General features: G+C 36.7%; 1 protein-coding gene across 2 annotated transcripts in view; it reads left to right on the top strand.

Annotated features, from left to right (window-relative positions):
- The window catches only part of LOC115446282 (protein kibra), a 71862-nt gene that overhangs the window by 41960 nt on the left and 5403 nt on the right, over positions 1-24499 (top strand). For both annotated transcript variants that reach the window (XM_037447560.1, XM_037447559.1), the window contains exons 4-13: positions 14626-14734; positions 16995-17169; positions 17310-18155; positions 18579-18714; positions 19351-19453; positions 20063-20164; positions 21543-21647; positions 22177-22294; positions 22655-22829; positions 23265-23418. In XM_037447560.1, the coding sequence (XP_037303457.1) occupies positions 14626-14734; positions 16995-17169; positions 17310-18155; positions 18579-18714; positions 19351-19453; positions 20063-20164; positions 21543-21647; positions 22177-22294; positions 22655-22829; positions 23265-23418 (2023 nt within the window). The remainder of the gene's footprint in view (positions 1-14625; positions 14735-16994; positions 17170-17309; positions 18156-18578; positions 18715-19350; positions 19454-20062; positions 20165-21542; positions 21648-22176; positions 22295-22654; positions 22830-23264; positions 23419-24499) is intronic.

The following is a 24499-nucleotide window of genomic DNA, read 5'->3' as shown; positions in this document are numbered from 1 at the left end:
AATAGTATGACAATTGGTTTTAAAATTTCCATTTTATGAGTGTGTCCATTTATTCTTTAATTTTTTATTGGAACTTTTCAGTCTGACATCGTTTGTACCTTGAACATTACCTTTTGAACTCATGTGACTGCGAAAGACCAGTGTCCATACATATTTTTATTTGGCCATTCAGCTCTCAAAGGCAAAGTATCTATTGAATTGAGATTTCTTACTTACTACTCTTTGACAGGAAGCTGTCGTATTCTAGTCTTTATATTCACTTAAAGCGTTTTATGTTTGTTTGTATGAAAGCTATTCATGTTTTATTATATCGTATAAAAGATATGATGATAAAAGGTTTATAGTAAATGTTTCTAAGGCTTTTGTTTATGTGGGTGGTGAATGGGGTAGAGATTTTTTTCGTACAACTTTTGACAGTTGGTAATATTTTTGTGTCAAACGGTGTTGAGCAATTTACACGGCGGATAGAATTCAGAGATAACCTAGAAACATCAATATCACAAAATCAAATATAACTGTAGCAAAGAGTGATTTAATTATTTTGACTGTCTGTGGTGGCGTTTCTGTAAGTGTCAACTTGACGTGTGTCAGCTGCCAAGTTTGACAGCTGCCGCTTGTAAAAAACAAGCTTCCCTTTCCTTTTGCCCATGATAGTCTTGTAAGACGTACCATTTAATAAAAAAAAATAAGATAGTAGTAACATAGAGTTTTATTAAAAATATAGACTACTCCACAATAACCAAAAGCCAAATAACAAGAGCCCTGTAATTATAACATATAAAATATTTCCTAAGTCAATTCCATTGCCGTACATTCCAACACTTAACACACATTATAAAAGTTTTAAAGTAACGATGAATGTGTACCAGATAATACCACGTATGACAAATGTGCGTGGAATGTCACCTTTTCGTGTCCGTCATGATATTTGATATGGAATTTTTACGGACCAATAAAGGAGAGGTTAATGTGGACCATAACTGGCCCTTTGTTCGTTATAGTTGGGAAATAAGTTTGGTGAGATTTGACGTCACAGATACTTAACTTCTAATGCTTTGAGAAATTACGATATTCAAATTTATGATGCGACGCCTCAAATATTTTAATGCTGTAAGGTTTTAATGTACTACGAAGCAGGAGAGGTGATAGACTGTTGAGTCATCTTTGAGTAGACATTAATCATTAAGTTTGTTAATTAAGATTTTCACATTCTGTCGTAGTTATTTCAAGATATTTGCAATTATCAAGGAGCTGTTTTTAATTGAACACTGGCTCCATGTCAAAGAATAAGTCGACGGTCTCCGAGAACAAAATCTCATCTGCAAAATGTCTAGTTTCAGTATGAAGGTTTTAAGTTAAGTGAAAATATAAATATCAATTACTTATTTCGAAACTATTGATTGTTATCAAAAATTTATTTAATTTCTATTTTGAAGTTAGTCAATTGATATTTATATTTTCACTTAACTTAAAACCTAGATACTGCAACTAGACATTGCAAATGAGATTTTGTTCTCGGGTACTGTCGAAGTATTAACCAATATACATACTCATAGATTTCGATCGCCATAAAAGTGTTACCAATAAACAGAGATCAATAAAAGTTTTTAGGTTAAGATTAACGCAGATCGAATGGTAACTTATCTAATGAATAAACAATACACGAAGACGGTAACATCGTAAAACTACCGGAGTAAGAATGTGGCTCGTCGAGGTCACAATGCATTCCTGCATCACAGATTGTGAAGATCTCGATTTTTGGGCAATTATTTTACAAACAAGTTAGTTTTATTTCAGATTTATATTTGGGTAGATTTCTGCGTTTTTTTTTCATAGTTCATTGCGCTATAAATGTAGAGTTCACGTGAAATGGTAGAAAACGATGAGAGGTAAGTTATTATCCCTACAATAACGTCTACGTTCTTTCCAAATCTAAATCTAGATGTTATCAGACGTAATCACACCTTTCATCCAAAGGAGTAGGCATAGGCGTGCACCCACACTACGCCAAGTGTATTCCGTCCCATGATGTGTCAGGGGGCGAGCCTATCGCCAGATGTTAGCGTCTTTTTACTCTATGATGTATGTTGATATAATTATAATCTCAATTTAGAAGATTACACACTAGAGACGAGACCTTGGCAGTAAAAAACCGATATCATTGTTTCATTGGAACGCAGATGCCCCGAAGCGATCAATATTTTATACCAACAGTACATATTAAGATTTGTAATGGTATTCAAGAGATATGTCTTGTATTTCAACGGGTGTTTTTTAAATAATTTAAATAATTATAACATACGTGCGAGCCGCATCGGCTACTGATAAATTACCGGCTCTGCAGTTATGACTAATTGTATGGTAAAATGTGAACGAAATTGTTATAATTGCAACGTTGTTGAGCATCTGTTCGTTTGTGAATGTTGTGGATGCTTCGAGAGTTGTGCGTTGTGCTTTTGTTTATTCTGTATGCTTTCTATTATGTTCTTTATGTAAGGAATTTTGTCATGTTTGAAGTCACGTATAGGCTTTACTTTTTACTCAAGCGTATTAGAATATGTACGTAAAAACTTAATGATATTTTAGATTAATTGTCGAATAATGTTTACCCAAACGTATGTTTATGTTCCAATCAAATCGTACCAATCACGTTCCGTATCTCAGTAAGCAATGAATACGCGCATTAGCCAAATTTATATGCTAAACATTCTACCTACATTACCGTGTATTGGAACATAAACTTTGGAATTCCATATAAACATTCCATACGTCTTATTTTAAGCTAGTGACATTACCACACTCTTGACCCGGTGCGTTCACGGCACATTATAATTATGTACGCGTTCGAAATTTAAAAATGTTTTCTTTTTACGTGATATTTTGTTAATAGCGCCATCTATTATCCGTACGTTATGCATAAGACAGCAGATTACGAACAAAATAAATTGACTTTTAGATCAGAAAGTTTTTTTTACATCAAAAATACTACGAATAAAATTCCATGAACAGATACAATAGATGATGCAACAAACGCATACATAAAAATTGATTACCATCACCAACATACATTTTCTAAAGATATTAAACAAGAATTCCAACAACAAAGCAATTCGATCTGAAATGAGATTAGGCCGGAGCACATTGAATGCGCACTCTAATGTGACACGTTACGACAATAAAAAATCAAATTTAAAAGGCTAGTAGTTTACACAAACTCATTTAACACTATCTAATCTGGTTGTGCGTAAGTCGGTAGCACCATTGTCCTTAAATCTTAACCATAAAAATAAAACGAGTTTTGTATGCCGGGGATTCTTTAGTTCATTAAATATGTCCGTTGTGTACGCCGGTGACGAATTGAGGGAAAGTAGCGGGGGTATCCTGCTTGGATCCCCTGCTGATATTATTAATATTTGGTAACATTAAAGTGGTAGTGTAGTCAGTAATGTCACTTTATTATTGTTTTATATCTTTTTTAATTATGATTGCTCGTACTTCATTGCTTTTATGAAAACAGGAAAATTTTAAATTAAATAAGTTTGTAATATTTTAAAGTAATCAAATTAATGGTAGGTCATATTAGATATAGAGATTACTAAAACAATGATTATAGTACCGAAGCATCTTTCCTTGACTAAGTTTCAGAAATCTAGTAATATCTCGAACCACAGTATCTGACGTTCTAATTTAAAAAACCATTGTACATACATTACGCTACGGTTATCAAGCGAGAATAAAATATGACCCACCATGATTTTCGAGTACGCGCCGGCGGAATGGAATGTAACTTTCCTTGCTTCAATCATGAGAGGATGACGGCTTGGATGGGGGCATTGTCGCATTTTTACACCGACATATTTTTCAACGTCTGCCACACGTTGGATTTCGTGCTTTATGCTGCGTGTGTTTTTCATGTCCTTTTGTAACGTTTCTTGGTAGCCTGTGAGGACAATTAAGTATTGCGACATAGATAAATGTCTATATATCTTTTATAAGAACTAATTGGTGTCGTGCGTAGATTACTTTAGCGGCTAGCAGTATATTGATGTTCGTTTATTTTTTATTAAAAATTAGCAGAATTCATACATTATAGAAACTGTTGCTAGGGCTATAGCTTCGTTTAATAGTCTTAATAATTATTAGTGGTACCTTTAACTCTTGTTAAATAATGTTGTAGACAGGAACAGATACGTATCACTTATATTATGATCAACAATTGTATCAGAAAATATAAAGGCGCGAAGAAAATGGGTGATTATTATATTGATACATTTGAAGTAATAAATTTAAGGAGTACTGTAACAACCTTTGGGTATAAGATGTTATTCATCATTTTATTTAGATAATATTTAGTCATTTCATTTTCATTTAAATTGAGTTTTGTTTTATAAGGACTGTAGTTATATGTAACACAAATCACTAGTTGTGGCACGTACCGAAGGCCGGGCGGGCGGGAAGGCTTCGACGCGTCCTCGACCCGGCGCGGCGACCTCAGCGCGTGCGCCATTGTTGCGACCGGCTAATGTTACACTTAGTCGTAAACCAAATGAGACGCATACTTTCTGTGCTTATTCGGACATGTGAATTATGTTTGAACAATATTGTGATCGTGCCCCCCGACTCCCATATTAAGTGGCTAATTCGTCCTTGTCTTTAAAATGTTATGTTTGAATATTTTATCAATCGTTTAAACCTAACAAATAGTCTAAAATTCTCCTTTACAAATTCATGTAAAAGAAATACAATAATCTTCTTCAACTACTTAGTACTATTTAGCTCTTAAAACCAGTGTTAAGTATAGTTATGAAACCCATACAAAAGATAAATACATATATCACGTTACCTATTTTCACATACAAAAACATATTATGCTTTTTATGTCTCTCAAAAAACAACAGCCTGCATACCCGAACACTCCCCGCGCTTGCGCCGTAACAGGAGATTGTTTTCACGACGCGTGCGCCGTCGGGCGACCTCCGTCGGACCTTGGGGTCCCTCGCACCCGGCACTCCACACATATGTACTCCTATAGTTTCAAGAGTTCCTAAGCGAAAGCGGAGGTGCTTTTTACTGAACGTGTTTTAGCTTGCGAAAATGTGTTTTGCTTGAATTTGAGGTTATGTGCATTTGTATGCTATAGTTGTTATGCTTGCTCGATATTTTATGCTTTTAGGTGTGAAGAGGTAGACTGAATAAATCTATCGATTCAAATTTAAGAGCCATTCCAAATACATATCTCACGTGAAGAATTTTGAGTCGAAAATAGTTTTACCCTTTCGATACCTCAGTAAGATCCGGCTACGTAAACGCTCATAATTTACAGTACACGTTAAAAAGGTCGCGTAAAGATATGTGGAATTTAATTGTTATGCTTGTAACACTGCAATTGTAATTAGCAAACTGCTCACGCGCACTTACAACAGATTGCTAGGATTCTATGCGCATGATTCCGAGGGTTACAGAACGTCGTCGGGTTGGCAAATTCTATTGAGGACGTGTATAATTTTCTACAGTTCGGAATATTCTTTTAATATTAAGGATTCTTATGGATTCTTCTTATTATAAGAATGGCTAGTGCCTTTGAATTTATATATAAATTAGGGAAAAAATTAACGGTGATAAACTATTAATAATCCATCAGAGAAACATTTATTTTGAAAAATATAGGCGTGCTTTAATTTAATAATTTTATTTATTTTTAAAAAATGCGCGCATGAGCAACGGATACATTAAAATTCTAAAACTCCATACCTTGATGTCATTTGTCAAATACCAAGGCATGGAATCCAAATTAAATTTCTCCATAAAATATCTCAGTTCATTAAAATACCAGCCGTCCTGAATACCGCATAGTCTGCGCCACCGTACAGAATAATCATAGTGGACCAGTTTTTTAAGTGAAATAATCTAAAAAGCGTATAAAAACTAAATCAAGATCTCGTAGTACTACGTTCGAAGCTAATTATAATATGAATGGATTTTTACGTTCGCCGATCCTAGCAACGAATCTTGGCATACAATAGACGTAAAAAAATAATAAAAAAAAAATAACATTGTAGTGAGGACGGCACGCGAATTCCTGGAACCCACGATTCCCATCGACGACAAAGTCCCTGCTTTTTTTTTCATTTCTCACGAGGGTGTTCGCTCGCTTATTTTTTTCTCGCATTCCACGAGTGTTTATCGTACGGAGGTCGTAAATGGGGCCTTGCGTTTTAAAATTTTGTATTTCAGATGTTATTGAGAATTAATGTTAATAAGAAAGAAATTTTTTGCAAATGCATTTTTTATCGCAGGGAGAACGGGGTTGAATGGTCATTTATTCATCAAACTAGTCTTCAATATAATATCTTCATAGGTAATCGGTTTCTCTTAAAAAACTTATTTTTAACTACAGTATTTAGTACTACACTCAGACCAAGCAAAGAAGCCTTTTTACAACATAACAGTACATTTTGACATGACGAAATTATTATGAAAACACGGTGTTAAATGTCAAACAGTGCCATATAGAGTTATTTATTTGCTTTTAAAAAATTATAAAAGGTTTTTTTTGGTAGTTAAAATGTCGCGAGCGGTCCCAGTGTTGTGATGGATGACTTCTCATAAAGTTTAGAGCGCACAGTTGCCTGCAATGGCTACTATGGCCGGCGTTCCAAACTGATAGGTTGATTGTTATAAATATATTTATGGAATTGATAATAGGCGCGTACTATGCAATGAACTTGTAATGGGGTACAGTGAACCGTCCTATCATTACTGTAATGTGAACGGTAACTTGAAATTACATTTTTTTTGTTGATGCGTTGTTTTAGACAGGCGGAGAATTAGAGATTAAATATTCTGGTGTTTTGTGTAAAGATATGCTTTCTCATGTTAGATTGTGATAGTTTTCTTAAAGATATAATAGTACCTGTTGGAGTTATATAAAATTTTACATGTAATGAAAAACAATTTTTAATTATTATTCTGTACATATACTACGCACTCTACTTCTCTAGATAATTAATGGCACATAGAATTATACTTTGTATCATATTCTTGGCCTTTGCTTTAAACAATGAAGACTATTCTAATACAAAATATAAACAGCCAAATAACTTCCATGAAACTTTACAATATTTTTTATTTATATAAATGAATAAAACCAGCTCGTCACATCTGCGCGTGCGCAGCTCTGTGGCGCATTCCTCCGCCGTAACACCAGGAGCGGTTGGGCCCAATAATAAGTATATGAGCGTAAAAAAGGAATACGTCAGACGGAGCGTTTCGAGCGGCCGCGCCTCGCCCGCCCGCCGCCGCGTTAGGGTTGTCGACTCATAAAATATTATATTTAAATAATATATATCCTTTGTATTAAATACTGTATCATATAATATTTCAGTTAAGGCGATACCTTAAGGTCCATTTTCATACATTTTGTTTCACCTTTAATCTGGGTAACTAAACAAGTATTGGCAAGTAAAGAATTTAAATTCACGTCTAGTTAGTGATTTTAAATTTCGTCATATTAAATTTTAAAGGCCGAAATATCCATGATTATTAATTATTTTTACGTTTTTCTTTCAACTGCGAGAACTAATCACTATCTAGACGTGAATTTAAATTCTTTACTTGCCAATACTTGTTTAGTTACCCAGATTAAAGGTGAAACAAAATGTATGAAAATGGACCTTGAGGTATCGCCTTAACCAATACAACGAGTAATAACACTGGTCCCAAATGCTGCAATACATCATACATAAACTACATTTTTATAAAGTCCTAATCTAGTAATTAAGTCCGATAGAGATTTGGTAGACGTGATAAATGACCACAGATATTTTATGTGGAAGAAAGTGGAACTAAGGCATCACGGCGTCGTTTACTCTGTACAAATATGATTCAAAGATTTAAAGCGCAGATTTTGGAAAATGATAATGAATTAGTTTATTTAAAATAACTCTTCTATACCTACATTTTATTAGAGTTTGAATGCATAACCGTCTATATATTTGATCAACATTTTTCATATTCAAATTACAGCTTGTAACTGTATACGTAGCATTACAAATGGGTAAAGTAATCATTATTTCTTTTATACTCCCTAATATCTATTTATTTCTTGTGCGTATTTCGGTAGCACAGCAGCCCTGAATCACCACATTTTTTTCATGTTTTTCCTCTCCTCGTGGAAGGATAATCGTGTGTAACGCTAGACATCATTCGTGTACAGTTTATTAATATGAATATTTGGTGAATTGTTTTCTTTGTAAAGACTTGAGAGATGCTCTTGCAACTTTGAGCGTTCGGATATCTTCATATAAAATGTTCAAAAACAATATTAGATTATTAAAGCATGTAAAGTTTGGTAAGATGACGAATTTTAACTGTTTTTATTATTTTGAGCTGTAGTTTGTATAAGTTAGAAATGCAGTAAAATTTCAATGTATGTATATTGTAAATTGTCTATATGTAAACTAAGTTAATATATGTATTTTCGATAAATTTATGTATAAATGTTCAACATAAAGTAGGTCTAAATAATACAATGTCGCATAAAATCATAGTTTTAGTAAATATCGAATTGGTATGATATATCAAACTTATCTGTTATTTTGTTAAATCAGCACCGACGCTCGATAGCGCATTATTCGTAACCTAGTGTGAGGTTGTAGGTTCGAAACCAAGTCCGCATGGTTCCACAGACCGTGCGCTGCTATAGCCACTGTCTTCTAAGAACATGCAACATTGATAATCGTGTTCTCTTCCGAAGTTGTTTCTTCTATAGAAATAACCTCTGAAGAATATGACTTACATTTTTTTCCTAAAAATTTTGGATTTTTTATTGAATTTGAAAGTTAGGTTAGTACCGTAAAAATACTTTTTGATTTTGCTTTTCATATTAGCTTGGTTTAAATATTCATTAGTTAAGATTGTTTTTTTGTTAGGATATTTTCATCAATTGATTATACTATATTTTTTTATAAATTTGGAAATTGATAATGGTCGGAGTAACGTAAAACAACTTTGTATATGTGTAGATATTAATTATTTGCAAAGATTCATTCAAAATATAATGTAATTCGGGATCAAGAGTTTGCGACAGCCGTGTTTATTTTATTGTCACAAAACAAAGTCATAATCTGCTCGGAATGTTCTCCGAAATTAACCTTGGGATCAAATAATTTGTCTCGTACTTACTCGACGACATGCGCCCGCTTTTGAAGCCTTTACCAGATTAAAGGATTATCGTTAATAAATGAATATAAATAAATATTTCCCACTTATAAAGATCATTTTGGTGCTTCGAAAATTAAGTTCATAAAAGTTTATTTGCATGCGCAGTTTTTGACACCTCTTGTGTTAAAATGATTTAGAATTTTATTTTAAAACCGACGTAGTTGCCGGTGAGTTATTATCAGAGACAAGGAATGCAGATTACCGCAGTTCGTTTTATTAATTCTAAATTTAAATGTATTAATTTTTGTTCATGATAAGTTTTGTCCGTTTTCGAATTGAGGTTTGACAAATGTTTTAAGTTGCTAAACAGTATTTTAAAGTGTTATTTTAGGATATAAGTTGAGCTATTTATTTAAATTTATTGCCAGACAACATTTATTTTCACATTATAACAAATATGTACGATTTGAAGAAAATTTACTTACGTTCTTTAAATTACTTATAACCACAACGGATGATGCAAATGTGTTATGAATTTTACTATCTATTACAAAACAGGTTGCTTATAAATATAAACTAGTGAAATGATCGAGACATATTAAGTATAGATTCAAGATAATACCGCTTCATGAAAAAGGCTGTAAAAAGGTCCTATAACGTTCGCAAGTGTTTGTGTCCGTGGCGAAGGACCTATAATATAATAATAGTAATGATTTTAGTAACATGTTTGTCGATCGGTGCCCGCGGGCCCGCTTCTTGGCGAACGCGCTGCGGCCCGTACTGCGTGCGTAGACTTTATACGGGATAGACACGGCGTTAGATTAAACATCACGCGTTTTCAAGGGTAGGTAGATGTGTAACACTCTGCCGCAGCTATGCAACATCCAGTGTAAGAGGAGGGCGAGATACTAGTCTACTAGATACTAGAGAGAAATTATATTGTGGTTTCGATTACGGATTGAAGTAAGTACAGATTTTTGAGTATAGAGAATTCGGATGGAAAGTATCAGCCCTACAAATAATACGTTAATCAAATGCAGGAACGTTATTTTAAAATTAGAATTCTGTAAAACATATTTTTATTGAGTTAAAGAGCCTTTAAAAAGATCCGTGAAATAAACTAATACGGCCAAGACAGCTATAGACAATCCATCCCTTAATATCCATATAAAAAACACAAACAGTAAGTCGATTGCGGGGTCTATGGAGCGCGCCGAGGGACGGTAGGCGTGAGGCGGAGGTATGTAAGGAATTTTAATCGCGTCCAGGCCCCGCCGTCCAAACGTAATAAAAACAAACGGCCAACACCGGCCACGTTTTGGGCACGGACAAGCATTATCTGGTGGGACTCCCGGCCTTTGTTTTAGCTGTGGCTTCGTTTGTTGTGGTTTGGGGGAAGTAGGATGTTCGAAATTTTTAATCTTTTTTTTTTATATTGCTTGAGTCTATGATCTTTTAATCAAAACTTTTTACATTACATTTACCCGTGTTTAAGTACCGGTCGTAGAAATGTTATAACAGCACACATTTATTATTGCAGTAATAAACGTAATGTCGGCATTGGGTAATTGATTAGAACATAAAAAGTATCAACTATAAGTTTTTAAGAGGCAAAGAAAACTTCAATGTGTCGGCCGTTTACAGAATATAGGCAATGGGAAGAAAAAAGACGTAAAATTAGTTCCGTAGAGCTGCGGGTGGGAACGGGACGGGTGCACGAGCAAGATCCCGTGGGAGAGAAAAGAGACAGCGATCGACAGAGTGAGTCGAAACGCAACCGGTCCAGGGGAAGCAGATGCTCTCACTAGAAACCCCCGCGGCAAACTCAGATTCCAACAATAAGAAAATAATTATCAAAAACAACTTTTATACCGACTTTTACTCACTTATCTATGGTTCTACTGAAATTTAAAAAAATATGTTACAAACGAGCTTACTAGCTAGTAATTCGAGTCTACATTTTCGACCTTTATAGGCGAAATGTGTTTCGAGTTTTTTTTCGACTTAGGACTTTTTGTTGAGTCCGCTAGCCTTGGTAATGACACTAATTTGATCCCGAGAAACGCTTACCGACATGAACTTTTCTTCTTCGAAATTGTTTAAAATACCAGTTTCGCCTCGTATAAAATAATGGTAATTGTCCGCTACATTTTTACTTGTTTTCTCACCTCAACGTTTGACAAATTATTCAGTATTTGGCTTTATGTTATTGTGTGTAAGATCGGTATTCGTCCGCGTTTAGACGAACATAGTTATATATACATTATCCGTGTTATTTTCGTCATTACCTGAAATTTTACCGGTGTATGTTGGTAAAATGTTAGCAAAAAACACATGGTGCCATTAGTGGTGCATACCGGACGGTGGAATGTGGGCATCGTGCCAAATTACCTGTCCATACACCATCAACTCGTTAACTTTGAGTTTTATGAATTAAATTGCCTATTTGGAATTTCTTAGTATCAAACAACCTTTATTATTCACGCTTATACGTAAGAGATATATCGAACAAATTCCTTCGCGCCGGCTGTACACATTTTTAATTAGTTTTTATAGTTTTTTGTATAAATGCCATTATATTATGTTGCATAATAGATACCAGTGACGTACGTTTTAAAGTATAAGTAAGAATGAATTGTAAGAAATCACTCAATGACTTTAAATAGCTCATGTCTTGCGCGAATGTATGCTGTTTATTCACATCTGTATAAGGCTATAGTCGTATATTTACATTTTTTGTAATACATACAATACGATTATTTTATATACGATTCATGAAATATTTTTACATAATATCACATTGCGAACAACGTGCCCGGCCGACCTCGTGTCTATTGAAAAATCAAACAGCCGCGCGTGTGCTTTGAAATTATGCGGTTAGTTATCTAGAAAAAATACCAGGAATTCCGATCCGATACAGTCGCTCTCAGACTAGATATAATCTGAACCACACCGCGTTTAAACGATTCAAAGCAGGATTTCGGTGTATAGCTGGATATGTTTCGCCCTGTCCGATTTATGCAGTAAGTGCGCGGGCATAAGACTTACAAACTCGGCCAGGACGGGATTGCAAATGCGTTTAAAGGAATTCCGGAACAAAAATGTGCGCGTCTACCTGCACAGTCGCACCCGCCAGATGCGCCGTGCTGCAACCCCCCGCCACCTCACCACACCATCCCCCGCATACCGCCATTAAACCACGTAAATTGATTACGTGGAAAATCTGAGAAAATCGCGCGCTAAGTACCGCGTATGTGCGAGCGTGCCGCCGACGCCGCCGCCGCAGCTCGCCTCAGATTGCACAGCTTTTCTGCATTCTCCGCCGCCGTCGTCGGCTTCATCACTCGGATTACAGCAGTTACTGCGCTTGTTTATACTCGCTTAGTTAACAGACCGCGCGCGACGTTAACAACCATTACACCTAGAGCCGGTCGCGCCTCCTGTCTGCCAATGCGGACGCGGAATTTTACATTGCCATTGTGAGAATAATGCTCTGTATAAAAATAAAATGAATGATTTCGCGTGGTGCGGACGGGAGGAGGCGCGGTCACAGAGGGTCCGTTACGGCGTCGCCGTGCGCCGACACCTCGGCGGGCCGCGCGTTTCGTTTCGACGAACTTATTACGACAGATGGCCGCGGCCCGGAGGCGGGAGCGCCCGCGGACGCGCGCGGACCCCGGCCCTTCGGAGAGATCGACCTCCGAAATGCGCCCGAGATTGCATTCTTTCGGCGGCGCGGGCGCATTCCACCGCGCGCCATCCGAGCTCGAGCGGCCGCGCCAGTCGACGCGCGCCCTTTTGGGGGTTAAGATGTGTCCGTTGCGGCGGGCGCTCACGATGTGGTCGCAGCCTCCCCGCGCTCCTGGCTCGCCCGACGCCTCCGCCGCCGCCTCGTGCTACCAGCTCGCGCGCATGGAGCGCCGCCCGCCCGAGTACGGCGTGCGTGTAGAGCCTTCGTCGGCGCGCCCGCCCGGCCTGCGCGTACGAGACGACCCCCTCAGTATCAGAATCTCGCCGAACTGCGCAAGCGGCCCGAGTACGCGAACCTCGATGAAATTAGTCGCGAGTTTGGTTACCGTTTGTGCCCCGAGGGACAGAATCTCGAGGACGAGGCGATATACGAGAACATACTGTCGGTGCGTCAGATCCGCTCGGCGGAGGTGCGTTTGGTGCCGGTGTCGGAGGTGGCGTACTACGAAGGCCAGGGCTACGTGGCGACGTGGTGCTGAGCAGGAACGGCACGTTCCCGCAGTGCGCACACGCCTGGGGCCGGCTGCACGCGCCCACCGGCTCGCTGCGCCTTTTCACAGTAAATGTCACTGGTTTATCTCGTCTACTGTTAATTGATTCGTAGCAAAACACGTCAGCCGTCACAATACTCGCGCACTATACAATGCCATCGAGATGTTTTCCATCTGAGGAGGATGTTGCCTTCAATGATTTATGTCACTTTTTACATGGATTCTAAGGCAAAAACTCATTATCCGACATAATATGTATTTTTATAATGTACGCCGCAAAAAACTAAGCTTTGGAATTTTGTGCTAATGAGTTGTTAATTTTGGGAGTGACTTGATGAATTTCATACGGACGTGTGAAGTGCGGTGACCGGCCGCTGAATGTGACTCTTGTTGACCGACAAGCACGATTTATTTTTTAGGGGTATTTTTTTGTCAAATATTTATCATCGATCAATAAGCGGTCGCGATGTAGGTCACTCGTTAGTACTTATTTAAATTATTAACAACGTATGTGGAATTTTTGGTGGCTGTTCGTTTGTTTATTTGGGATTACACCATGATTGAATAAAAAATGCCAGATGTGATATTAAATACGCAAGATGTATTGTCGAGGTTTTTTTTCCTGTCCCTACGGATAATGAATCTTTTTGATTAAACTTTTTTGTTGTCGCTGTTGGCGTGTGCTAAGTGTAATTATGCTATAGGTATATATCGAATATAATATTTTCCGATAAATATTTACTAGGTAAATGGAGGCAGGTTCTTGCTTTTAATGTAACTGTGGTGAAATAAATATACCTACACAGCTTAAAAAATATGTAATACGTAAATTCATATTATAGTAGTGTCGTTACACAAATAGATGGTAAATAAATAAATTATTCGGTTACTATACTATTATCTTATATAAAAAATTAAGTTAATTTTTTTTTTAGTTTCTTATGAGATTTATTCTTAATTTATTCTGTAATGTTAACAGTTATTCAATTCTAATAGAATTATTTAAGGCTCTACAATTACAATGACATATTTTATTAACTTAGGTAATTGATTTTAATTCGACACTAATACTTACAAAAACATTGGTAATAATAAAGATCGTGTTTGTTTGAAACAAAAACATCTTTTAAAAAATATGTCGCCCTGTTTTAGATATTTAACAGATTATGTCAATGTATATTCCTCAAACTTTATTAATAAATAATATTTCCATTGTTAACAGGCCAAGAAGGAGAGATACGATGTAAAGAAACAGAGGTTGTGTTTAGCCCAGGATGAGTACAAGCACTTAAATAATGCTCTGTCCACCCTCGCAGCCTCCAGGACTAGTCGTGAGTATATTATTTATTTTTTTACTTTGACTGACCTGACTGGCTCGGTGGCGTTGTTATTACGATAGGACTGCAGTGCTGAGGTCTCGGGTTCGATCCCCGGGTTAGGCATTGTAGGTTTTATACTCAGTATCATCACGGAGTGTGGAATTAGTGCCCGATATGGTGATAGGCTCACCCTCTATCACATCATGGGACGAAATACAGATGACGGAAAGTGAGTGCATCAGTTGCGTCTCTGTCAACCTTCGGATATAAAACGCGTGAGTGTGTGATTTTTCAGACTTAACAATAATGTAGGTTATGTAGGGTAAACAACATTATTGTACTGAGATAATGATCGTAATGTTACCATTTTTTAACAATGTTGGGTGTCTACAATATATTATAAGTATTATAGATTCTAAATAAGTAAGAAATTTAAAAAAATACCCGAATAATTTACATTTTAAATTAAATATTATGTTATAAAATTTGTTACAGTAAAATGATGTATTCATTCCTAAACGTAAAATTTATAACAAAATATACAAATATTTCTCATTCATTAAAGATAATTAAATTTCCATTTAAGCCGCTACAACAAAGGGTCTATTTTATGGCTATTTGTGTTCAATGAAAGATAAAAGTATTTGTGTATATTCTACCTGCTTTTACATATTCGTGGTCAAATCGTAAATATTGCTAGTAATTATAAATAAAACATCTAAAGCGGAGATCAAAGGAGGTTTTTCGTTTGTTAAAAGTGCGCCCAAATGTTGAATGTTGCCAGAGCACATTGTTTATATTTACCATATTTATTCAATATTTTTGTATTTGTGTATTCACATTGAAGGTAAACCGATGCGTTTTATAGTAGAAATAATATGTGTGTTTTATGTGGATAATAAAAATAGAGGTGTAATATGTTTGCTAAGAACACTAACTACACTTAACTTTGTTTCAACAATTTTCTTCTATAATTTATTTAACTATCTAAAATATTAAAATTGTCGCAATCCAATACCTTGGAATCTTGTGTGTCGAATCAAATAGTACTCAATTTAATATGATATAAGGTAGATTATTGCCTATCGCCGCGACGGAGCGACAAGGCATACCGGTGTGTAAAAAAGTTAAATAAAGCGTCTATATATTTTTTGTATGTTTTTGATTGAATAACATGTTTTAACGTAAAAAATATAAAGATAGGTAATTTCTCTATCTCATACACAACATATTCTATTATGCTATGTTATATTTTCGACGCTAGAACAAATAATGGCATATCATCGGAACATATTTTGAAGCCCGGGAACGATCTGCAGAACTAGATTGTAAATTGTAATCACAAAGGTATGATATTAAGTGTTGTGGGCGTGTGCGGTACACGGGCATCTTGCGAAATGTCTAGACTATGGAATGGTTCTTTATTTTAATCGTTAGGGATGTTGTGTTGACCAAGAATGTTTTGTTAGTGCTATAATATATTATAGTTATGTAATGTGGAATCATTTTGTGTTGCTATCCGAAATAATACGGATGTAATTATGTTTATAATAACTTAACTTCTGTAAGTATTACAAAGTGGGGATGACTTAGCTCTTAAATAAACTAAGGATTTTAAGTTTTCAAAATACATTGAATTCTAAATGTCTTAGTCCTGGATTATTATTTCATAGATTACATTCTATAAATTACAATATAATTAGTACTGATTTGACGGCGATATTATAAGAAATATAAAAATTGTGTACAATACACAGCGCATAATTATAGTGGTCTAGGCAATTTCTTACAAGGGCAACTTTATAGTTTTACCGCGACATATAGATAATGTTTGCAAATTGCCGATATTGGTATGTTGTTGGCGAATAATAATTTTCGAGGTATTTTATATACCCATTGTGGTATAAGATACTTGCGTTTTTAATTGAATCGGTTTCTGGAATTTATATATCGATCAGTGATATATTCTGAATGCTAGTGTTGAATGGAATTTTTTGCTACTTTTGAATACTATTAGCTCCTTTATGTCTTTATAATTTACTTTTAATTTTTCTTTTATAGCTTTTAAGTTTACTACCTATTTTTTAAGACAGCCTTCAAGAATACTATGTTTATGTACGTGTTAAGATTTATTTCCATAGACTGTCATATACCTCACGACGCTAGCTTATTTCCATTTAGGACGTTAATATTTTTTTTTAAATCCGTAATACAAAATTTGGTATCGAACCAACAACTAAGTATATTTCTAATCATTTTTTTTTCTTCATAGTGTGTTCATCGACGACGTCAATGACGACGACGTCGACGACGTCACGTCACGACCCGGAGTTGTTGCGCGCGGAGGTGACGCAGGCACGAGGGAGAGTTGCGCAGCTGCGCAAGGAGCTGCGACAGGCGAGGGCTGAGGTCGCCTGCGCAAGACGGGGAGTGGATACTCTAGCTGAGTGAGTAGGCTGAATGATGGGTTCCTTTGCCTTTGATTTTTTTTAAATCGAATTATTTTGCTATTATATTGAATGTTGGTATATATATAAATATATTCTGATGACAATTTGTATCTAAATTGTGTTTCTTATCTTTCCAGAGTGGAACAGAAGTTGAGTGCTCAACAAGGATGTTACAACATCACCGAAGCTCAGGCGATTATGACTGAGCTGAAGAATATCCAAAAATCTCTGACCTCTGGTGAGAAGGAGAGGGCTGACCTCATGCAGTCGCTAGCCAAGCTCAAGGACGATCTAACGAGACTGCAGCTAGGCGAGGCATCCCCAGACCTTTCAACCCTTAGCCTTCCTCAGGAGAAGCTCAGCACCGCCTCCCAGACCGATCTGTGCGCTGATCTAGTACCTATAGGTACAAGATTAGCTGAAATGGCGCGGGTACGCCTACAATATGACGAAGCGAGGAAGAGGATACAGCAAATCCAGCAGCAACTCGCTGACTTGGAAGACAAGGTCCAACCTGGACAGGCGGAGTCTGACAAAGACCGCTTATTACTCTTCCAGGAGAAAGAACAGCTGTTAAGAGAGTTGAGGAGTATAACTCCACGCACTAGGTCTAAACAGGAGATGAGCGAAATACAAACCGAATGCAAGAGGCTCGAGCAGGATTTGAAGAATGCTTTCGAGATGTCGAATAAGTGTATAGCAGACCGACTTAAGCTTCACGAGGAAAAACAGCTCTTATTACAACAGTTGAAGGATGCTTTGACCTCGATGACGACACTCGAGGGTCAGTTGAAGACGTTGTCAGCAAGCACGCTGTCCGTGTCCAGCAGTTCGAGCTTAGGGTCCCTGTCGACTGCTAGCAGTAAGGGTTCATTGAGTTCTGGAATCAGTTTCACGGATATTTATGGAGGTCCGCAAATCGCGTCCGCATTTCAAGCAGACAAGCCTATCGATATGGTAGATCTTCACAGGAGAGTTGAGAGGTAAGGCCATTAAAGTGTTGCCATATCATCTTATTTTTTTTGAATACACCTATTTCAAGTAGTCATAATTGACGTTCGTGTCGTTCACGTATTTTATTAACTCGTCAAGCAGTCGAAGTATGAAGACACCTCTTTCGTTTCATAAGAAAATGCAATTAAATTGTCGTTCGCAAAATTAATTTTTACAGACAGATGACAGTTTGATTATCTGATGACCGCATTCGGCGCCTTAAGTGTTATACATGGTGTTGTTTTTATGTTTCCATTTGTACAATACAATCGATCCTTTTTTGTCATCGTATTTATAAATATTAGTATTTGTCTTAATCGCCTTTCGAACGTATTTAAAATCAATTTTAGATCTCATTTTCAACCTTATACAGGGTGATGTTAAAGTATATTTTAATTTGTCTCACGTTTCAGGTTGCTTCGCGGCTCAACGTACCCGACGGACAGCGTGACGCCTGGAGCGAGCAGTTCTCCTTCCCAACCCTCGTTGTCTCCAAGAAGTAGTCTGTCTTCAGCCAGTCCGCCGCCGCCACCGCCTTCCTACAATCAAGTGAGGAGTTTGATATTACTGATTTTTTATTAATGGCAATGACCACGAAAAAATGTATCCCATGTTAGATACTATGACAGTGGTCAGAAATTCTGTTTTATTTTAAACGTTACCTATAATGAATTTAAGCAATCGCTGTGCTAATATTCCGTTTACATTCTCCAAGATAAAATTTCAGATACCTTATCTCCCTGACAATATGTCTATTCGTGTAACAAATACCTATACATTCCCAGACTGAATTCCTAAATCCGGTTGTGAACCTTGGACATTTCTCTAACCACACGGCGATGTTATCGAAACAATTCTATCATTTAACGGCGGTTGTTATCAAGATATTTTATGCAAAATCATACGAGTGCCCGTGGTGCTGTCCGTCAAAGCGTGCTTTCACTTTCACGCCCATAGGTCAACTGATGGACAGATAACATTAGATTCAAATTGTTCTTTTTTCAAATACTAATGTGTAAAGGAAGCTTCATGCTAACGGTTTACTAAAAAATATAATTTTGTTTCGATTCTTGCTCATTGTGATATTTAAAGTTGGGTTGAAAAAAAAAACTTTTTTATATTATTCTTCTGTATTATTACAGAATTATATACGATTCCTTACTGTATCTTTTGCATTTTTTCAAGGTGGAAAGGCAAAGGCGGCAACAGCGGGAATTAGAAGAGAAATTGGCAGAAATGAGGATAGGTGTCGCTACTGGTTTGAATGAAGTCACCGGATTGGCTACAAGTGAGTTGTATTTAAAAGAAAATATATATCAAAAAATAAAAAAAAATGTAAAGCGCACTCTTTTCGCTAAAGAAGTTCGATTTTTGATTTTCTTAAGGTGGTAGCTCAAGGTCCATTTTCATACATTTTGTTTCGGCTTTAATCTGGGTAACTAAACAAGTATTGGCAAGTAAAGAATTTAAATTCACGTCTAGTTAGTGATTAGTTCTCGCAGTTGAAGAAAATGTAAAATAATTAATAATCATGGATATTTCTGCCTTTAAAATTTCGTCATATTAAATTTTAAAGGCCGAAATATCCATGATTATTAATTATTTTACGTTTTTCTTCAACTGCGAGAACTAATCACTAACTAGACGTGAATTTAAATTCTTTACTTGCCAATACTTGTTTAGTTACCCAGATTAAAGCCGAAACAAAATGTATGAAAATGGACCTTGAGCTACCACCTTAAGTCAAATGTCATTAATTTGAATTTGGAATAATATTTTTTTTAAATAGGTAAAGATTTGCCATTTCTTTTATTTGGAATTATAAATAACGTTCTTTTTATCATCATATATTGTAAGAGTTACCAGCAATATACTAAGGGGTTTTCCTTATCCGCAGTTCCAGTGCAGCTGCAAGGCCCGGGCCGGCCGTGCGAGCCGCTGTCCCCGATCTCGGAGACGCCCCCGCCGCCGCTTTCGCCCCGGACTCCCTCGTCTAGTGGTCAGTAGCCTTATGCATTACATCATTTGATTTGATTTCATCATCATCATCAGCCTATATCTTTGTCCACTGCTGGGCATAGGCCTCCTCCAATATGTGCCATTTTACCCTGTCTTCGGCCTGTCGCAACCAGTTCTTACCAGCGACTTTTAGCAGATCGTCACTCCACCTAGCCACCTTGATTTGATTTACTGTTAATTTACTTCCGGACTCCGGTGGTGGCTTTATGTTGCGCAATAACCTGGAACAGTAATTATTCTTTTATTTCCCCCTACCAGCCAACCCGAGCTGGCTACTTTGTCTTACCTTATGCCTTGTATTCCTTAAGAATTTTATCTCCAATTTAAAATGTCTAGTTAAATGAGTGATTTTAAGTGTTATTGAGAAATATTAATAATTATTCTAATAATTGTTTTGACGTATCATAAGTGCAACGTTGTTCGCCTACGTGATAAATAAAGTATATTTTTATTTATATTAAGAACATAGTTTATTCTATTTTTTCTTACATACTAAATAGGTCTCTGTAGTAGAGGAGGCCCGTGTGCAACAGTGGGACAGTATATAATACAGGGCTAATATTAATATTAAAACTAAATAGGTTAGTGGTATATATCACACTCACATTTTACATAACTAGGACCTATGAGACATTACCAATTCGTCCTTACGTATTATGATCTATTTGATGCAGACCTAGCCTGTGGGATACTACCAATTCGTCCTTACTCATGTGTTATGTCATTTGATGCAGACCTATTAGCCTGTGGGATACGACCAATTCGTCCTTACTCATGTGTTATGTCATTTGATGCAGACCTATTAGCCTGTGGGATACGACCAATTCGTCCTTACTCATGTGTTATGTCATTTAATGCAGACCTATTAGCCTGTGGGATACGACCAATTCGTCCTTACTCATATGTTATGTCATTTAATGCAGACCTATTAGCCTGTGGGATACGACCAATTCGTCCTTACTCATGTGTTATGTCATTTAATGCAGACCTATTAGCCTGTGGGATACGACCAATTCGTCCTTACTCATATGTTATGTCATTTAATGCAGACCTATTAGCCTGTGGGATACGACCAATTCGTCCTTACTCATGTGTTATGTCATTTAATGCAGACCTATTAGCCTGTGGGATACTATCAATTGGTCCTTACTCATGTGTTATGTCATTTGATGCAAACCTATTAGCCTGTGGGATACTACCAATTCGTCCTTAGGATTATGTTATATTTGATGCAGACCTATTAGCCTGTGGGATACTACCAATTCGGCCTTACTTATATGTTATGTCATTTGATGCAGACCTATTAGCCTGTGGGATACTACCAATTCGTCCTTAGGATTATGTTATATTTGATGCAGGAACGAACACTAGATCAGTGTCGGCGGCAGTGAGCGACGAGTCGGTGGCGGGAGACTCGGGGGTGTTCGAGGCGGCGCAGGCGGCCAGCGACCCCTCCAACGCGGGTAAATATACACTAGCTATACATACCAGCGGTGAGGCTTCTACACAACCCTACCGGCTTACCTTTTAGGTTTATTTACGTTTGTCTTAGATTTAATTTTCTGTTAAATTGGTTGTGATATGTTAACTAAATTTTTTTTGCACCGGATTAACTTTTGAGAAATTTAACCCTTCGCCACTGATAGATACCCCCTTATTCATAGACGTTTTTATCTAAGGACGGAGTAAAGTTGTGATAACAAGTCTGTTTCTCAGTGCTGACGGCATGGCAGCCTTTGCAGTGCGTAGACATAGGGCCGTTGTGATTGGTTAATATGTCTATGAATAAGGGGGTTACTTTTTCATAAAGGATTTTAAGCTTTATTGTGTAAGATAGACATTCGGAAGTCGAATTCGAAGTCGAAAATTGAAACACATGGTTTAAACTTTTTTAATGACATTGATTTCTAGTTACTAGTGTGTGCTTATGTCATCTTTATTTCATAAAATATGATAATAGTATGATTATTTATTTGGTGATGTTTGTTGCAGTGAACAGTGCCCAAATTGAGATCAAATTGCGCTACTGTTCGGAGGAGGGCGAGCTGGAGATCGGCATCCTGCGCGCGCGCAACTTGCACGCGCTATTCATCGATATCGGTACTGAAGTGTGAGTATAATTTTAATGTCTTTTAGACGATTTTTATTAATTTATTTTTTGATACATCTTTAAATCAAAATATCTTGGAAACATAAAATTACCCAGGGGTTCCATATAAAAACTTATAAAATTGTACTCAGACAAGGACATTCTTACTTACAAACATTATCGACCTGCATGCTTTAAATATTATTCTGCTCATGCAGGACTAGCTTAGTTCCCCAAGTAATTCTAAATATTTTTTCTTCTATTAATTACTTAATACTTAATACAACTTTTATAAAACTTATCTCAAAATTAGTATTAGTGAAATACGTTCCATCCCTATTATCGATAGCAACTGTAACTTACCTCGTATGCGTCCTACAGGTCGGTAGTGGGCGGTCTGCTGGTGGGTGGCGGTGGGGCGGCGTGGCGCGGCGCGGGGCGCGTGTGGCGCGGCGGAGCGCTGGCGCTGCGCCACAACCACCACGTGCCGCTCACCGGCAAGGCCCTGCGCGCCGCCACGCTGCAAGTCAACCTCGCCGCAGGACCTGACTGCCTGGTAAACTGATACCACACTATATACTTAAGTTTAATCAGTATTATATTAATCCTTAGCAGTGTTGTCATTGGCAGTCAAGAAATGAAATAATATATCGATAGTTTCGATTCGACATTATCTCGCAAAAGTTGTAAAATCAATATTATCGATTGAATTTGGCACATATTTCTTATAATAAGTCCGATGTCAACTACAATTTATATTCTGAGTATTACCATCAACTCCGAGTCGACTTTATAGGTGACACTTATTTAATGCAGCACACAATTTTCTGTAAATGAACATGATGACAACTAGCCAAATTCGAGTATTCGGCTTTAAGCCTCGAGTGCCATGTGGACCACCAAGGCGAGAGCGATTAACAACTGATCGTGCACCCCCTTCAAACTCTACCTTACCATCCAAACAACAGAGTTTAATTTCCAATATTTCCAGGGCTGCGTGCAAGTCAGCCTGGCTGACTTCGACCCGGAGTCAGTGTCGCAGAAGTGGTACAACGTGTTAAGTTTCCGTTCGATGAGACGAGACGAGAGCTCGGACGAGTCTACCGTCATATCGTCGCAAACCTCCACGCTTACTAGGAACAGAGGTATGTTTTGTGCGTTTTAAATAATCCAATTATCTATTAAAATTATCCATTAATTTTATCGAGTATTCGGCTGTCAGTTTGACAGTTGTGATGTAATAACAAATTATGAACGTACGGTTCAGCGCATAAATTCACGCGATTATCAACCTTATAGACTATATGCGCCATAAAAATATTTATAAACCTCAGATTTTAATTTAGTAAATTATGGTATATTTATAAAAAAAAATTTGAATTCGCGTACCTGCAATATAAAAATGACATGTCAAGATCAGTATTAAAAAAATAATAATACTATAAAATATAAATAGTTATGTTCTATGAACATTCCACTCAATAAATCGTAAAAGAATTAATATCAACAAAACGGAACATCTCAGGTGCCTCCGACCGAAATGTTTATACGAGTCCACTTGAAACCATAAATACGTCATCAGTTTACACTACACATTCCAAGTGTTGGCTTTTAGTTTTCTTACGATGTAAATGTTAAATGTTACTAACAAAAAAAAATGATTTACTTGTTTTTGTTTGAATTTCCCATCATATTATGTTACTCGTAATTAAAAAAAAAACATTCTTTTACTCGTTTATGTTTGAATCACCATCATTATGCCACGTAAAAACTTGGACTTGAATATTACTAAGCTGTAACTAGATAACTGAAAAATTATATGAATGTTAGCTAAAATATTTGTAAAACTCATTGTTACAATAGGTAATTGGCTCATCTTTTATATTGATATCATTCTTCGCCCAAAGTTTATGTAAATTGGCGCGCACAGTCTGAAGCAAAGGTCACAATGACCACACAAATTCCGGCATTTTATCGACTATTTGTTTTATTTTTTTTGTATTAACAAAGAATAGAAATAATTTTCAAGTAAAAATAAACGCGTTTAGTTAAAAATTAAAAAAAATGATTTCATGTCAATAAGGTCGAGTATCGCGCTGTTTCGCGTTTGACAGGAGCTCCTTGCTTGATCGCCGAAAATGTTAGATCTCCAAATCTATAAAAAAAAAATGAAGCAGACTTTTTAGTAATATATTATATTATATTTTAACATGTTTCTCATGTTTT

This window comes from Manduca sexta, chromosome 7 (genome assembly GCF_014839805.1).
Source record: "Manduca sexta isolate Smith_Timp_Sample1 chromosome 7, JHU_Msex_v1.0, whole genome shotgun sequence".
In the NCBI taxonomy this organism is placed as follows: Eukaryota; Metazoa; Arthropoda; class Insecta; order Lepidoptera; family Sphingidae; genus Manduca; species Manduca sexta.
This window is presented reverse-complemented; position numbering and strand designations above follow the sequence as displayed.